General features: G+C 51.5%; 2 protein-coding genes across 2 annotated transcripts in view; both read left to right on the top strand.

The window, feature by feature from the left end:
* Positions 1-2099: 2099 nt before the first annotated feature.
* MZB1 (marginal zone B and B1 cell specific protein) lies at positions 2100-4512 on the top strand. Its single transcript, XM_047097982.1, has 4 exons — positions 2100-2303; positions 3432-3556; positions 3927-4037; positions 4135-4512. Exons 1-4 carry the CDS (start codon positions 2100-2102, stop codon positions 4289-4291), a joined length of 597 nt encoding a protein of 198 aa, XP_046953938.1. The 3' UTR covers positions 4292-4512.
* Positions 4513-6150: 1638 nt separating this feature from the next.
* SLC23A1 (solute carrier family 23 member 1) overlaps positions 6151-17658 on the top strand; it is a 16598-nt gene continuing 5090 nt past the window's right edge. Inside the window, exons 1-15 of the mRNA XM_047085542.1 lie at positions 6151-6232; positions 7320-7381; positions 8022-8156; positions 8616-8773; positions 9515-9603; positions 9764-9831; positions 10014-10195; positions 10307-10427; positions 10724-10880; positions 11183-11330; positions 11880-11985; positions 12226-12355; positions 12454-12597; positions 13101-13196; positions 15690-15953. Of these exons, the coding sequence (XP_046941498.1) occupies positions 6151-6232; positions 7320-7381; positions 8022-8156; positions 8616-8773; positions 9515-9603; positions 9764-9831; positions 10014-10195; positions 10307-10427; positions 10724-10880; positions 11183-11330; positions 11880-11985; positions 12226-12355; positions 12454-12597; positions 13101-13196; positions 15690-15934 (1923 nt within the window). The 3' untranslated portion in view covers positions 15935-15953. The remainder of the gene's footprint in view (positions 6233-7319; positions 7382-8021; positions 8157-8615; positions 8774-9514; positions 9604-9763; positions 9832-10013; positions 10196-10306; positions 10428-10723; positions 10881-11182; positions 11331-11879; positions 11986-12225; positions 12356-12453; positions 12598-13100; positions 13197-15689; positions 15954-17658) is intronic.

Genomic DNA, 17658 nt, shown 5'->3' with positions numbered 1-17658 from the left:
TCCCCTGCCCTTCTTTCCTTCTATCACCTCTTTCTTTTACTCATCGCATCCAGTCTTCAGACCGGAAGTTACCTTCAGAGAATGTATCTGAAACTTTGGGACTGATGGAGCTGGAATTCAGAAAGTGGCTGCCTACTTCCTCCCCCAACAAAATTGTATACTCCTTTCCCAAGCATTCCCAGAGTGTAGTGTGTTTGTGTGTGTGTAAAAGTGAGGGGTCTCAAGAGTTGTCCCCAGGAGCCAATTTGAGGGGCTGTTGGGGTTTGCTAGGGGCAACAAGAAATAGGAGCAGCAGAGGGCTGGGCTGCTCCCAGAGGTAGTGAGCTGTCTGTCCCTCCCTGAATGGTGGACCCAGTTGAGATGGAGCAGGCTAGTGAGCACTGGTGGGATGGAAGGAGAAGGACTCTGGCTAGCAACTTTGTGATTCTTTGGAAGAGGGTGTAGCCTTGGCCTGGGAGGCTGTGTGGGAAAGTGGCCAGTGCAGCCCCTAGGCCAGGCAGGGTCTGAGAAGGAGAGCTGTTGAGACAGCAGGTGGAGGCAGAGCAAGGAAGTAACATGGAAGTGGTTATGGTTATGGACAGTCAGCCTGGGGATGGGGGTTGGGTGGGGAGGCAGCTGTAGTCTCCAACTGGGAGCCCCAACTCTCATCCTCCCCTTAACCTCAGCATCTGACTTGGCTTCTCTAAGCCCTCAGAGCTGAGCTGGCTCATCCTAGGGCCAGGAGTGGGGGGGCTTAAGCCATCCCCACCCAGAGTGGAAAGCAGATGAAGTGAATCATCAGGAAGGACTTACAAGCAGAGCCTCTTGACCATTCTGTGTTCTGGGTGTAATGGAGGATGAGTTAAGGCTGGCAGTAAAAGGGGTGCCCCTGGGGTCGGGATGAGGGCGGGGACAGAGACATGGAGCCTCAACTGGTTCAACTGCCTCAGTAACAGTTGTGGCAACCATGCCCAGAGAGGGGGTGGCTCTGCAGGCTGGGCACAGCAAGGAAGGTCCTGTGTTCTAATTGCCCTGAGATTGTAGGAGCCTCTGAGGAGGCCTGAGAGAGATGAATGGGGTAGGAGATGCTCTGCATGGGGGTCTGTGTGGAGTTCTGAGCTTGAATTGGCAGAAGCTTGTTGAACTGATAAGTGATGATGTGATGAGTTTGTGGAAGAAGAGTTCCCATTAGAAGCAGTTGTTGGGGACAGAGATGGATGCCTTACTTAGGTTCCAGGCCTCTGGGGGGTCTGGGTCCCTTGAAGTCTACCTGTCTGCCTCTCTGCCTTGGACTGGAAGCTGACCAGGAGAACTATGAGTCAGAATAACCTGAACATCTTCTTATGGCCAGAGATGCTGGTTCTGATGACATGAAGGGCCCTGGGCTGCTCCTGGTCCCCTCACCTCATCCTGGTGTGCAATAAATCACTGACCCAATGAGCCATGATGGTCGGAATGACTGGTGTAACTTGTCTGATTTCTGATTTCCTATCACAACCCCTAACACCCCCCATAACGCTCTTCCATGCCTTGGTATGGCCCTCAGGCTCAGGGAAGGAGCCCATGTATGTCTTTCATGTGCCGTGGCATCCTTGTCTCAGCAAACTTGCCTCCCAGGGAGGGAGCCCTAGGCTGGCAGCCATGCCTGTGACCTAATTCCTCCTGGTGGCTGAGTGGCCAGTGGCTTTGGGGTCAATCAGGTTTGGATTCCAGTTTCAGTATGGCCCTTGTAGCTGTATGGTCTTGGATTTGTCACTTCTCTCTGAGCCTTCATGTGCTCATAAAAATGACACTAACCAAGTACCTCTTCCCCCAAGGTACTCAGGACAGTGCTCACTGAGTTGCCAGATCCCAGGACATGGGAGGTATCAGCTCCCATGTGTTCTTGCCCACGCTCAGCCCCCCTCCTTACATCATTGTTCCCTATCTGTGAAATGGAGTTGAGTTGGCTGAAGCAAGGATCCCACTAGAGGTGGTGCACACGTGGCATCTTCAGGGCCCTGGGGGAAGGGAGAGAGTGGGAGGGGTGAGGTGTTGGTTCCCCATTGGTTGGGTCAGGAGTTCCGGGGCGGCCCCCACTGCACACATACACATGCACACCTGCACCCCAACCACAGCCCATGCTCACTGAGCCAGCTCCACAAACCATGAGGCTGTCACTGACACTGACACTGCTGCTGCTGGGAGCCTGGGGCATCCCAGGAGGCCTTGGAGACAGGGCTCCACTCACAGCCACTGCCCCGCAGCTGGACGATGAGGAGAAGTACTCAGCTCATATGCCTGCTCACCTGCGCTGTGATGCCTGCAGGGCGGTGGCCTACCAGGTGAGTACCTCCCCCCAGCAGTTCCCCTGACCCTATCCAGGCCCCTCTTGAAGACAGTCCCCTCCTTCTACCTCAGATTCTACTATTGGCTTTTGATTTCTTTTTCTTTTTTTTTTTTTTAATATTTATTCATATATGTGAGATCATGACCTGAGCCGAAATCAAAAGTGGGACGGTCAACTGACTGAACCACCCAGGCGCCCCTGGCCTTTGATTTCTAAACTCTCAATCCCAGGGTATCAAGTTAGATTCAGCCTTCCATGATATTTCCACCTTCACCTCACCTAAACCTCCATGCCTCAGTTTACCCATCTCTCTGCCCAACAGCGAGCAGATTATCTGGGACACCCATTCCACAATATCTTGAGACTCTAGGGAGTCACGAGCTTGTCCCCTTGGACTCTTTCTTTTCCAGGCTTATCCTCAGGTTGGGGCTTCTTCCCAAAATATGACCAGGGAGCACTGGTGTATATGTGCATGTGTGCATGTGGGTTGAGTACATGAATATATGAGTATGTGTGTATCTCTTGTTCATGCACAAGCCTGTCAAGCATGCCTGAATATCTCTATGGGGGGAGGGGAGCCTATGAGCACACGTGTCATTGAAGACTGGGCTCTGGTGTTTTTTTTTCTTTTTTTCTTTCCTTCTTGTGGTTTAAGAAGAAGAATGGCTCTGTCAGCTAAGCATCGACTTTTGGTTTCAGTTCAGGTCATGATCTTGCATTTTCTGGGCTTGAGCCCCATGTCGGGCTCTGCACTGACAGTGCAGGAGTCTGCTTGGGATTCTTTCTCTCTCTCTCTCTCTCTTAAAAATAAATAAACTTAAAAAAATAAAATAAAATATCATGTGCTGATGGGCAGGTGTGCCCTGGGGAAGGAGGCCCAGTGCTCAGGCCTAACTTTCCACTTCAGAGTTTCCCACCCACCCCATTCCAGGGAAGTGGATCCTATCTCAGCAGACCCAGTCTCAGCTTTCCGAGCCTGTGGGAGGGCCATGAAGCCTGTTCACAGGAGTTTCCTGCTCAAAAGTCTCACCTCACTTTCTCCCGGAGACCCAGGCTCCTGTCTGCCCCTCTCCCACCATTGAGCAGTCCAAAAGTCCTGGCTCTCAGCCCCTCCTCGTTCTAGATGTGGCAACATTTGGCAAAGGCAGAGGCCAAGCTTCACACCCGGGACTCAGGAGGGCAGCAGGAGCTGAGTGAATCAGTATACACAGACATCCTGGACCGGAGCTGCTCCCAGACCTGGCAGGGGTGAGTCAAAAGTCTGGTCCCTACCACCCTCCCCCAGGGGAAGGGATGATGGGTAGAGGTTCTCATTCTCCCACTCACACCAGACACACAATCCACTAGGGCTCTGGTCTAAGGTAGGGGGCTGGCTGTGAGGCAGTCTGAGCTCTGGAGCTAGGAGCAAGTAGAATGGTAGGTGGCCAGGATATATGGTTGCTGTGTGACCTTGGGCCAGGGGCTTTCCCTCTCTGGTCCTCAGTTTTCCATCAGGGAAGATCAGAATCTGGGCTCTGGCTTCAGCAAATGCCCAGTGTGCTCAGCCTCATGTGGAGGATGGATCCCTTGCTGGCAGGGCTCCCACTAATGCTGTATCTCTCCTCCCCACTGCTTCCAGCTACGGGGTCCGAGAAGTGAACCAGGTGAAACGTCTCACGGGCCCAGGACTCAGCAAGGGGCCAGAGCCAAACATCAGCGTGATGATCACAGGGGGCCCCTGGCCCACCAGGTGATGGCAGGAATGGGGGGTGGAATGGAGACTTTGGAGCCTTGATCAGCCCCCTGTGGGGCAGGCAAAGTCTGAGGCTCTTGCTGGGCTCCCCTAGGCTCTCCATGACATGTTTGCACTACCTGGGGGAGTTTGGAGAAGACCAGATCTACAAAGCCCACCAACAAGGCCGAGAGGCTCTGGAGGCGTTGCTGTGTGGAGGCCCCCAGGGGGCCTGCTCAGAGGAGGCACCTGTCACGAAGACAGAGCTCTAGTCCAACTGCTCCTTCCCCTTCCTGGTCAGCCCCTGAAGGGAGCTGGGCTTCCTCTGGATCTGTCCTACTCCTTTGTGCAGGCTGCCTGGAGGGCAGGGAGGCCATGCTTTTCTGTGCTGCCATGGCCACCACCCCCCTCCTCAGGCTTTAGAACACTGGGGCCTGGTGTGTGTGAGGCGAGGCCTTCCCTTCTGGACTCAAATAAAACCCAGTGACCTCCATTTCTTGATTCCTTCCGTCTGCAAAAGGTGCTCATGGGGCTGGTAAGTCAGACTTTGGTATTTCTGCTGAGGTTGTACCTAGAGAGGGCCAAATACACTTCCATACAGTTTTCCAGAGGTAGATGAGACCTGTCATGGCTAGAAATGTGAGCAAGCTGTCAAAGGCATATGGAATCAGTTATATGAATGATAAAACCCAGATCGATCATGAGAGAAAAGGAAAACTCCATGAGCAGACTACCTGTGGACACGCCTACTTAGCACTCTGCTATCTGTGCCCCTCCCTGAACACTGGTCTAACTGGGTCTATGCCCAGCAGCTGCTCAGTTTCCGGACTCTACCTCTGACCCTAGCTGGCATGATTGAGCCCTAGGTGTCTGCCTGGGACTGGGGAGGGCAGGGTTCCTGGAACGTGCTGGATTCAGTATCTTGATTCTAAGTCCTGCTCTCCCCAGAAATTCTTCTGGCCTGAGACCTTTCCTTAGCAATGGAGGAAATGGTTCCACCTGGGCCCCACCTAAGTCTGGGGCAGGCACTGTGGGCAGGCAGTGCTATACCTTGTAGTTTCTTTTGTGGGTGTCTCTCTGATCTGCTGAAGCCCTGGGAGGTGGACAGAACAGACACTCTAATCCCCAGTTGACAGACACCGAAACCAAGGCTTAGAAAATAAAAGAGGCTCAAACCAAGTCCAAGTTTGAGTAGTGACAGGGCTGGGAGGGGATTCAGATTTGGGGAATTGCGGGGGAAGTCATTGCTGGAGGAATAGGGGTGCCCCAGGCAGGACCTGACCCCTCCAGATTTTATGAGCTATACTGCAGCCTGGTCCCCTACATTCCATTACCTGGTCCCTATCTGCCTGAGGCCCCTCCTCCCTGGCCTTCACCCCAGGAGAGAACCCCTAGTCACCAGGAAGAGAGCCAGGGCCCAAGGAACCAGCTGAGCTGCCAGTGTATTGGGTGTGGAGATGGGATCCTATGACATGGATCTGTGTGGCCCTGTGATTACATGGAGTGATTTATTTATTTATTTTTTAAGTTGTTTTTTTTTTTTTTTTAAATTTTTCTAATGTTTATTTATTCTTGAGACAGAGACAGAGCACAAACAGGGGAGGGGCAGAGAGAGAGGGAGACACAGAATCTGAAACAGGCTCCAGGCTCTGAGCTGTCAGCACAGAGCCCGACGAGGGGCTAGAACCCACTGACTGTGAGATCATGACCTGAGCCGAAGTCGGACGCTCAACCGACTGAGCCACCCAGGCGCCCCTACATGGAGTGATTTAGATACACTGCAGCACAGTCTGAGTGCAGTGGATCCATTTGTTTGTGTACCTGAAACCATGTACAACATATCTGCCTTGTTTCTGTGTGTGTGGCATGTGGCTGGGTTGAACTGAATGTCTGTGGGACTTGTGCACTTCAGTGTAAGGGGTGGAGCTCAGTCTCCATAGCCCCCTGGGGAGTACTGGGGTGGAGAGAGGCAGGTGGGGAGGAAAATGCTAAGGAGAAGTTTGGAAGCTTCAAACTGGTCAGACGACTTTGGGAAACCTGGCAGCAAGAGCCAAGAAGGGAGAGGAGAAGATAGGCAGACAGAGGAACAGCTGGGGACTGGAGAAGCTGACGACGGATTCACGGCCGTGGGATGAAGCTGCTGCCCAGGTGGAGAGCACTGCTGCCTGTGGGTCCTTGGAACAGGGCCTGGCCGTGGGCACAGCAACCCAGAAGTAGGTGGGCCCTGGGGGGCTGGGGCTGGGGCAGCCCAGAGGGAAGCAGAACCAGGAACTTTAGGTCCATCCCCACCAGCTGAAGAGCCTCAGCTCCTCAGACCCTCCCAACCACCTTTAGCCCCCAGGTCCCATGATCAGGCTGGTAGGCCTGCCAGGAGGAGAAGACAGGCTGAGTCGAGGGCAGGTTTCAGTGACATGCACTCACACAGAGCCCAGTGCTTAGAAAGGCCTTATATTTAGTTTAATATTCTACTACTGCTGTGTTAAAATTCATAATGCTTTTGGAACGGGGGTCCCAAATTTTCATTTTGCACAGCGTCCTGTGAATTATGTAGCCAGTCCTGCCCGGGAGGGGAAGGGAATCATTGTCTTGACATAGGGAACTGGCAAGGCTGGCCCATCTGTTTTGGGCCTCTGAGAAACTGAGAGATTAGTGGCTGTGTGGGGAGGGCAGGCCTTTATCAAATTTAATGGCTGATTTATAGCATGAGCTCCGGAGTTCAGGCCAACCTGAGTTTTTGGAATGTTTTTCTAAAATCATGCACCTATGTGGCCTTGGTCAGATCACATCTCCTAGATCTGTTTCTTCAGCTATAAAAGAGGTTAATACCGCCTAGTGCCTGGGGTTAAACACGGCAGTACATAGCAATTGCTTGGCATACAGTCATTCCTCATTAAAGACAGTGATTATGGTAATGATAATTATTAACTTGTTATTAATAAGTGGGGAGGAAGAGTCTTGTTCAGAGTGTGACCTAGTAAATGCCCCCCGCTACTACCACCTCACCCTGGGGTTGGTAAACTTCCCAGACTGCCCACCCCTCACCAGCACTCTGACCCTCTCTTGGAAACAAGAACAGGTCCCATGCACAGGCTCAGGTGCAGTCAGGGAAGGGTGTGCTCAGACGGCAGAGGCTTGGGTGGCCTTTACCACCATGGCCAGAGTTAATACGTTATCTCCGCCCAGGTCCTCCTTTCGCAATCAGAGCTGGGGATCTGGTTACAGATTTACTTCAAACAATGTCTGATGTGTGGACTAAAGTCCTTCTTGGCCTTCGTAAAGCCAATCCCCTCTTTTCCTCAGGAACCGCTCACACCTGTGCCCCAAAGATGAGGGCCCAGGAGGACCCCGAGGGCCAGACACAGGTGCTGGGGAATGGGTGGGACCTGGGTGGGGGGCAGGGTTGGGTGGGAGCTAGAGAGCCTTCTTAGGCCTTCTCCCCGGGAAGCAAGAGACAAAAGTTCTGATGAACTTGATCGAGAGTGACTATCCTAAGCTGAACGTAGCAATTGGGGGATGGTGTGTGGGTGGCAGTGGGTGCAGGGGTCATCAGCTTTAGGACTGGCAGACTCCAGCTTGAGGGCCAGCAGGGACCCAACCTCTCCCACCGCCAGGGAAACCCCGAGGACCTCCAAGGGGCCAAGAGTGAAACCACAGTGTGCCCAAGAGGGCCTGTCCACAGACTTCAGCCTTCTTGGTCCCCTCCTCTGTTGCTCCCCAAGGCATTCTGACTTAGAGGCCCATCCCCTTGGTTGGAATGCCCTGGTCCCAAGCCCTCCAGGAGCCAGCAGAGTGGACTCATCCCTGCACAAAGGAATGTGAAGAGCGAGCAGGGAGTAGCCAGGCCAAGTGGCAGTTGGGTGGCTGAACCGAGAGGGAGGGTGTGGTTTGGACCTCTTTCTGAGGATCTGACAGCCACTTGGGCTACCTGATTGATTCTGGAACAGAATGGACTTAGCTGGTCCTCATCACTCCACCCTGAGTTCCTTCTCTCTGCTGCCCCAGCATGAGTCCCTGGGCTCAGCAGGGACCTCCACGAGGGATCCCACGATGTCCCTGCCTACAGAACCCAAGTTTGACATGTTGTACAAGATTGAGGATGTGCCACCCTGGTACCTGTGCATTCTGCTGGGCTTCCAGGTGGGCTTCTCGGGAGGGCTTCCCCACCCCCACTCTGCATGCTCCCCAGAATCCCCACCCCTTTCCGGGCCAACAAGTTTATCTTGGGTAACAGGAAGAGAAACCTAAGGTCAGCAACTGTGACGGTCACCAAGCAGGGGTGGGGAGGGGGTCTGATGGAGCCTGAGAGATTATCCCCAGGAACATGTCACCTGCCAGGCAGAGTGGCAGTCACAGGGAAGAGGACTCACTCCACTGAAGCCACAGGAATAACTTGGAGGCAGATTACTAACCCAGAGAGAGGTGAGGCGTAGGTCTCTGGGAATCCCTTGCAGGAGTATCAGCCCTGGGTGAGCTGCCAGGGGCAGCATGGGTTCAGGCCCACGGAGGCAGGCATAAGGATGGTTAGGATGCCCCTGTTTCCCTTTGAGCCCTATGGGTCCCACCTCATACTCTCCCCCCCCCCCCACCATCACCCAGCATTACTTGACATGCTTCAGTGGCACCATTGCTGTGCCCTTCCTCCTGGCTGAGGCACTGTGCGTGGGCCGCGACCAGTACATGGTCAGCCAACTCATCGGTACTATCTTCACCTGCGTGGGCATCACCACCCTCATCCAGACCACACTGGGCATCCGGTGAGCTGTCCTGCCTCTGCCTCCCCACCCTCAACACACACAGTGATCCACACAGTGGGAGAAGGTGTTTTCTCTGAGGGCTGTTTCTTTGGGGGAAAAAGCTGTTATCTGTCACCACCTGCTACTCCTACTCCCAAGCCAGCCTTAGAGCCCGGAAGCTGGGATCGCACGTTAGGCCCCTGACGTTCCTCAAAGGCGAGAAGTCTGCGGGTTTAAGGGAATATACCCTAGCTGGGCTCTCCTCCTGTGAAGCCCTACTCTGGGTAATCAGGACCACCCACTCCTCCCTTTTAGGGCCTGTGTGGGCTTCTTCAGTGGCCTGTTGTCCAGGGGCCCCTGCCCCTGTGTGCACAGCTCTAGGCTTGGGTGGCCACAAGATGGTTGTTTTTGTGATGGGGGGATGGAGGAAGGTTGTGAGTGGGGCTTGGATGCAAGAGCTGAGCTGTTTGCTTCCCTGTACATGGCCCCTCACAGTGCAGGAAGTGGGGTTGGGAAGGAAAGGGAGCATGTTGTAGGCCAGATACTGCATTTGTTTTCTCCCTTGGGCCCCCAAAACGTTAGAGGCCTGCCTGGGGCCACAGCGACTTCTCTCAGCTTTGCCCTGCCCTTGTCCCTGTGTCTCTGTCCCTGGATGTGATTCTTTCTTTCCTTCTCTCTGTGCCCCTCTCTCCCCATCTCTGCTGTCTCTGTGTCCCTGCCCTCCCCTGGCCCTGCCCTGTTGCTCTTTGCCTCTCCTTCCAGGCTGCCGCTGTTCCAGGCCAGCGCCTTTGCATTTCTGGTCCCAGCGAAAGCCATCCTGGGCCTGGAGAGATGGAAATGCCCCCCAGAAGGTGGGCACACTTCTGGGGTCTGTGCTGGAGAGGGGAGGCCCAGGGGCCTGGAAGTCTGGGCGACTGTCCTGAGTCCAGACACCAGACTGCATTCATAGCAGCACCTTCTCTTCTTCTCTGTGTTCCCTGGCTATGTGTGTGTCCCTGTCTCTGATCCCAGAGGAGATCTACGGTAACTGGAGTCTTCCCCTGAACACTTCTCATATCTGGCACCCACGGATACGTGAGGTGGGTTTGTACCTGGGTAGAAGAGATCTGGACCTGAGTAGGGGGCTAGTTGGGAGTGAGGGCCAATGATGAGTTGGAGGATTCAAGGAGGTGGTCCAGGACCTTTTTTCTTTTTTTTTTTTTTTAATGTAGAGGTCTAGCCTCTAAACAGTGACTTATAGTACCATTATTTGCTTTTCCAGGTCCAGGGTGCAATCATGGTATCCAGCATGGTGGAGGTGGTGATCGGGCTGATGGGGCTGCCTGGGGCCCTGCTCAGCTACATAGGGCCTCTCACGGTCACCCCCACGGTCTCCCTCATTGGCCTCTCTGTCTTCCAAGCTGCTGGCGACCGAGCTGGCTCCCACTGGGGCATCTCAGCTTGGTGAGCAGGCATTAAGCCTGATCCTTTCCCAGCCCCAGCCCTTTCACCCCTTTCGTGTCCTGGCCCCAGTCCAGCCTACCAGCCATCTTTCCTTTGTGCCTCTGCCCCCAGTTCCATTCTCCTGATCGTCCTCTTCTCCCAGTACCTGCGTAACCTCACCTTCCTGCTGCCTGTCTACCGTTGGGGCAAAGGCCTCACTCTCTTCCGCATCCAGATCTTCAAGATGTTTCCTGTGAGGAGCTGACAGACAGCTGGGGCTGGGACTAGGGCAGGGGCTGGACCTGGGGCCAGGGCAAAGGTCGGGGGGCGGTCAGGTCCAGGACAGCAGAGGAGCTAGAGCCAGAGCACAGGTGAGGTCCCAGTCAGCGGCTAGAGTAGGTATTGGGGTCCAGGTCTGAGCTGGTGTGGGGGCAAAGGCTAGGGCTGGGGCTGGGGCTGGAGCTGGAGCTAGGGCTGCGGTAGGGGCTGCTTAGCCTGGACCAAGACTTCCAGGGCCCTCAATACTCCCCTCACCCCACCCCACTTCAGATTGTGCTGGCCATCATGACCGTGTGGCTGCTCTGCTATATCCTGACCCTGACGAATGCGCTGCCCTCAGACCCCACAGCTTATGGATTCCAGGCACGAACGGACGCCCGAGGGGACATCATGGCTATTGCGCCCTGGATCCGCATCCCCTACCCCTGTGAGACACCCCACCTGGGCCCTTCCGCTTCCAGCTAAGACCATCCATGATGGTCCCTGATGATCCCAATGCAGCCAGTGATGCACTTGGCATTAGCTGTACATTTATAGTGTGGCAGGCAGAGTGGTATTTTCCTCAAAGCCTCACTCCAGCTTCATGACTCTGAGTGATCCCAAATAAGCTCCCACAACTGTATAGCTCCCACCCCAGCCTGAGACATCTTAACCCCCACATACTGTCTTGTCCACTCCCTGCATCCCAGAGGTTACTGCACCCATCCTGCCTTCTCCCTCCCTATCCAGGTCAGTGGGGCCTGCCCACAGTGACTGCGGCTGCTGTCCTGGGAATGTTCAGTGCCACACTGGCTGGCATCATTGAGTCCATCGGAGATTACTATGCTTGTGCCCGCCTGGCTGGTGCACCACCCCCTCCAGTACATGCTATCAACAGGTATGGCCACCTGCCCTCTCCAATATCTGATCCCTCAGGGGCCATTCAGGAAGCAAATGTAGGGACAAGGTTGAGTCTCAAAGGTGTGGAGTTGGTCAAGTCACTAATACTTTCCAGATCTCATTCTCCTTACTTATGAAATGGAATACTCCCATCACTCACTCTGAGTGTCACCAGTAGTTGAGATAAAGACGCCTAAGGGAAACTGCGGTCATTGACAACCTTTCATGTACATAGCCCTCCCTGTGTATTCTCTTATGCAATCTAACGACTCTGTGAGACAAGGTACCCTTATTATGCCCATTTTACAGATGAGGAAATTGAAGCCCAGAGTCGCCTAAGGGAGTAAGTTCCAGGTCCCTGGGACTAGCGCTCGGACCTGGGCTCTTGGCTCCCAGACCCACCTCTGGCCTGGAGTGGGGAGTACTACGGACAGATAGTTGCAGCTTGCCCAGTCCCCAAGAAGGCGAGCAGCCCACCCAGGGTGATGGAAGGACATAAGCCAGGGCAGAGGCTGGACCGAGGCCCAAACTCACCCTTTCCTTATAGGGGCATCTTCACGGAAGGCATCTGCTGCATTATCGCAGGTCTGCTGGGCACAGGCAACGGGTCCACCTCGTCTAGCCCCAACATTGGCGTTCTAGGGATTACCAAGGTGCCAAGACAAGCCGGAGCGGCACAAAGCCCCACCCCCATTCCCTGTGCCACAGACTTGCCCCAAGCTTCCCCCCTTTGGCCTAGCCACGCCCTGTCTTCGAGAGGTCCCGCCCCGCATCAAGCCCCGGCCCTTTTGTGCTCACTTTTATAACAGGCCCCGCCCACCTTCCTGTCCTCTCGACTCATCGCGTCAGGCTTCGCGCCTGGAGTCTAACCCTGCCCCCCGACTCTCTTGCAGGTGGGCAGCCGGCGCGTGGTGCAATATGGTGCGGGCATCATGCTAGTCCTGGGCACTGTTGGCAAATTCACCGCCCTTTTTGCCTCGCTCCCTGACCCCATCCTGGGGGGCATGTTCTGCACCCTTTTCGGTGAGTGCCGCGTGTGGCCGTGGGTCCCTGCGCGTTCGCGGAGTGGTGGAGCCCATCGGGCCTGAGGGACGCCTTCAGCAGTTCTCTTGCGCCCTCAGGCATGATTACGGCTGTGGGGCTATCCAACTTGCAGTTCGTGGACATGAACTCCTCTCGCAACCTGTTCGTGCTCGGATTTTCCATGTTCTTCGGGCTCACGCTGCCCAATTACCTGGAGTCCAACCCCGGCGTCATCAACACAGGTGCCTCCGCTAGTCTGAGTATCTCGGTCGATAGGGGAGGTATGGTGGGCTCGACTCTGGGCACAGCTCCCTTGGTCAAAGGCACCATAGGACAGAACCACAAATCCTGCCCAACTCTAGATGTGAACCAGAAGCTGAGAAGTGATTAGCAACTGTCCTTTACTAAGACACTTTCTATGGACAGCTATGGAGCTTTACATGTGCTCATTTAATATTCACAACAGCTCCAGGAGACAGTATTATCATTTCCACCTTACAGAAGAGGAAAGTGAGGCTCAGAGAAGTTAAATGATTTGTCCCAAGATAAGTAGCAATTGGCAAAACTGGGATTTGAATCCAAGGGTGGGACAGGGTACAGATAGGTTAGAAAGTTGGGGTTTGTACCACTTCATCTCCCTGCCCACTCAAGGAAGTCAGTAAACTCCACAAGTGGGGAGAAAGTCCCTGAGCTCTGGTCTTCAGGTGAGGCCAAGATGTCCACTGGCCCTTGACCTATTCCACAGGCATTCCTGAAGTGGACCAGATTCTGACTGTGCTGCTGACCACAGAGATGTTTGTGGGTGGGTGCCTCGCTTTCATACTGGACAACACAGTGCCAGGTATGGGTCACCTCTGGGAGGGAAACAGAACTAGGCTGGGCTCACATGCACTCTAACAAATGGTCCCTCGATCAGAAGTGTGGCCAGGACCCATGCAATGCAGGACGTGCAAGGAGAAACAGGAAGTTTGGGCTGGTGGAGTGCCCACTGGCTGGACGGAGAGACTAGTGGCTAGACAGTGGTACAGTCATGCCTCATAGGTCTTGAAGAGGATGGGTCTAGAGAAGTCATTCTGGGGCCCTGTGAGTTGTTTCCTTCCAATTCTTGATAGCCAGGTTGAGGGGTGCCTTTGGTAGCCTTTGCTTTCTTAGATTAGGGCAGATACAAATGAAGCATCAGTTTGTTGGCAACACCCACTACCAAATAATACTAGCTACTAGAAGAGCCCCTAACATTTATTTCTCTTTGATGTTACGGCTTTTTGCAGGGATTGTGGAAGATAACTTAGTGAGTCCCTGAGAACCCTCCTGGCTCATGTTTATGTTCCCTGTAAAATATAAAAACTCACCAGTTGCTTAATGAGTAACAAGCACAGTTAACGTTTACCAAACGTCTACTATGGGTCAGGCATGAAACTATGTGTCTCATTTCATTCTCAAAGACTATCCTGGTAGATACTATCAACACCATTTCACAAGGAAACAGAATCAGAGAGGTTAAGTGACTTACCGAAGTTCACAGCATTTGAAGATTTAACAGGTTGCAAATCTGGGATTTTTACCAAGTCCATTTGATGCAGTCTAGGACTTGTGTCCCAACAATTGCACCATACTGCCTCTGTAGAGGGTTTCGGGGGGTCTGGTGGATCAGGGAAAGCCCCATGGAGGCAGAGGTTAAAGACTGCATCATTCCAGGAAGATGAGGGATGGAAGTAGAAGGATGATGGCCCTCCATCGCCCACCACTTCCCAGCCTGAACACAGCTGCAGGGTTGGAGGGCAGGCAAGGCCTAAGTGCCATGGCACTTTTAGGAATTCCAGACAGCATCAGATGATGAGAGAACTCTTGGTAGCAGTTACCCCATGGACTAACAGGTGGTACCCGCTCCTCCCCATTTAGAAGGCTGGCTGTGGACATGAGAAAGAGAAGTGGCAGCCTCTATGCTCATGGAATCTGAGGAGGTAGAGGGCATCAGCTGGACTGTATACTGACGGACTTTGTGATTTGGGTAGCTGGATTAAGCTACCTCAGATTTTAATAGCCTCAGACTGCCTTGCTGAGATTCTCACATTCCCATCCTTCAACCCAACTCCCTATCAGCAACCATCACTACCAGGGATCATTTTACATGTTATGCCCCATAATCCTTTTTTGTTTTAATATTTGTTTTGAGAGAGAGAATGCGACCACACAAGCAGGAGAGGGGCAGAGAAGGAGAGAGAATCCCAAGCAGGCTCTGCGCTGTCAGCACAGAGCCCGACAAGGGGCTCAGCTGCACAACCAACTGTGAGATTGTGACTTGAGTCAAAATCAAAGAGTTAGACACAACCGACTGAGCCACCCAGGAGCTCCATAATCGTCAATAGTCCTTCAGTGTGCATTGTTGAGGAATCTGAAGCTGAGTGATCAAATCACTTGCCTAATTCAAGTTGCCTAATTGCCAACCTGAATTCAAACCCAGGTCTGGTTAAATCAGAAGCTGGTCCTTAGTCATGGAATTACCTGTATACAACTTTCTTCTGTGTGATGCACATTTTACTGATGGGCCGCCTTGCATTTTCTTTCTTTCCCCATCCACAGCAGAAACTAAGAGGGGTAATTTAGTTCAAGAAATGCTAGTGGGGCTAGTGGAAGTCTCTTTCTACTCACACTGTATCAGTCATCTCTAACCTCAGCCCTCTTGTAAAAACCTCAGAGATCTCATGCACTGCTTTCCTGCCTCTTGAGGAAATACTCCCCTAGATGTAAATAATCTTTTATGTATCCATACTACCAACAAAGATTTTACTTAGTAGCTTGACTTTCTGAGGTTTGTATTATAAAAGCAAGTGTATTTTCTAAATATGGAATCATAATATTGAATATTAATAATGATTATAGTGTTTGTGAATATCCCTGCTTGGCCCCAAAGCAGGTCTGGGCACTATCTGGTCCCCATCAGCTTAGCACACACTAGCTCCACAGTAGAGATGTAAACTGACCATTACTTAACCTTTCTGCCTGTTTCTTCATCATATAAATTTGTATAATAGTACCTGTATACTTCCCACAGGAATGTTTTGGAGAAATGAGATAAAGAAATGAAAGCACTTAGCACAGAGCCTGGTACACTATAGATACACAATAAATACTAAGTATAACCAGTACCTTTTAGGGTTTCCTCGAGCTCTTGCCAACTTAGGAGCTGAGAATTGTGGATTCAGTAACTTTTCAGTTCCAGAAAATAATTGAGAATGAAGACCATGGATTCCAGAAGTCTGCCTTAGGACTAGGTTATGGGAAGGGGAGGTAGTGGAGGGTTGCTGGCCCTGGTAATTTCTCTGTCCTCTTCCAGGGAGCCCAGAGGAACGAGGTCTAATACAGTGGAAAGCTGGGGCCCATGCCAACAGTGAGATGTCTACCAGCCTCAAGAGCTATGACTTCCCCATTGGGATGAGCATGGTAAAGAGGATTGCCTTTCTGAAATACATTCCTATCTGCCCAGTCTTCAGAGGATTTTCAAGGTCAAAAGCCCAGCATCCAGTTCCAGAAGACACTCCAGATAATATACATACTGGGTCTGCGTGCACCAAAGTCTGAAAAATTACTTCTAGGAAAGGTAGGATGTGTTAGATGGTCTTTTGTGGGAGGGTTGAAAAGTCATATTCTTATGCTTTAACCAAAGAAAAACAAAACTACTCAATTTCCACTTTTGTGACCTATTTCACAGTCTTTAAGGGGAAAGTAGATGGGTACAAAGTGAAAATATGGATTCTGAATGGAATTCCTTAGTTATTTCATAATGAGAGAACTTCCCAACTGATGTGGGTCACTAAGAAGTTACAAGTATGCTGACACACTGACCCCTTCAGCAGTCTGAGTATCTAGGCAGGAAATGGGTCAACTGCAGCCCATGAACCATAAACTCTAGCCACAGATAGCCCCATCCTTGCACTCCAGTATGCTAAAAAAAATAATACTTTATGACATGGAATAGGTTGAGAAATACTGACAATGCACAAGAACACGAAAAATCCTCTCAGGGGCACCTGGATGGTTCAGTGGTTAAGCGTCTGACTCTTGATCTCAGCTCAGGTCATGATCTCAGGGTTACAAGTTCAAGCCCTCCGTTGGGCTCCTCTCATATATGCTGTCTTGTTTCAATAATGATCATAAAATAAGAACCCCCAAATCAAAACAGGATGACTTCAATTACCTTAAAACTATGACACACAGGCCCTAATGGGGTGATCTGTCCAAAGGGCTTCAAAATGGAATAGCTGATGCTCTGAAACTTTCCATCTCTACCTGTAATGCAGATGTCTGATTCCAGTTAAACAGCTAACTAGTTTTAATGTGTAGTTTCCCTGACAAGAAAAGTTCCAAAAGGAGCTAGAGTGTATTATGCTAAGTAAGTCAGAGAAAGACAAATACCATACGATTTCACTTATATGTGGGAGAAACAAAACATGAACATATGGGAGGAGGAGAGAAAGACAGAGGGAAACAAACCATAAGAGACTCTTAACAATAGAGAATAAACTGAGGGTTGATAGAGGGAGGTGGGTGATGTGTGTTAAGGAGGGTATTTATTAGGATGGGCACTGGGTGTTGTACATTAGTGATGAATCACTGAATTCTACTCCTGAAACCAATATTGCACTGTATGTTAACTAGCATTTAACTAAAATTTGGGAAAAAAAAAGTTCCAACAAAATTAGAATACTCTAGGGTTGCCTGGGTGGCTATTTGGTTAAATATCTGACTTTGGCTCAGGTCATGATCTCGAGACTGGTGGGGTAGAGCTCCACCTCAGGCTCTGTGCTGATAGCTCAGAGCCTGGAGCCTGCTTTGGATTCCGCGTCTCCCTCTCTCTGTCTCTCTCTCAAAAATAAACATTTTAAAAAATTAGAATACTCTTTTAATAGTAATAATAACAATCACTTAAACAGAACTTTCTATGTGCTGAGGACTATCTTAAGTGCTTGATGTGTATTAACGAATCACACGATCCTAAGATAGATACTGTTATTACTACTGTTTTATTTAAGAAATTTTTTTTGTACTCCTTTACACCCATTGTGGGGCTCAAACTCACAACCCTGAGATCAAGAGTCACATGCTTTTCTGACTGAGCCAGCCATATGCCCCATTATTTCTACCATTTTAAAGAGGTGGAAACTAAGGCATAGAAAAGTGACTTGTCCATGATCAATGGATTCACATCTAGGAAGTCTGGCTAGTCTTTGCTTTTTTTTTTTTTTTTTTAGTAATTTTAGTAACTGTGGGGCGCCTGGGTGGCTCAGTCAGTTAAGCGTCTGACT

The sequence above is a fragment of the Lynx rufus genome, unplaced genomic scaffold, assembly GCF_022079265.1.
Source record: "Lynx rufus isolate CCGP_SWC_20201006 ecotype Redwood Valley unplaced genomic scaffold, mLynRuf1.p SCAF_1, whole genome shotgun sequence".
Classification (NCBI taxonomy): domain Eukaryota; kingdom Metazoa; phylum Chordata; class Mammalia; order Carnivora; family Felidae; genus Lynx; species Lynx rufus.
This window is presented reverse-complemented; position numbering and strand designations above follow the sequence as displayed.

Excerpts from the sequence above, each read along its gene's own strand:
- MZB1 (XM_047097982.1), top strand. The coding sequence starts at position 2,100 with ATGCTCACTGAGCCAGCTCCACAAACCATGAGGCTGTCACTGACACTG. Across the intron at positions 3,557-3,926 it reads TGCTCCCAGACCTGGCAGGG|CTACGGGGTCCGAGAAGTGA; the intron begins GTGAGTCAAAAG and ends CACTGCTTCCAG. Across the intron at positions 4,038-4,134 it reads GGGGGCCCCTGGCCCACCAG|GCTCTCCATGACATGTTTGC; the intron begins GTGATGGCAGGA and ends GGGCTCCCCTAG.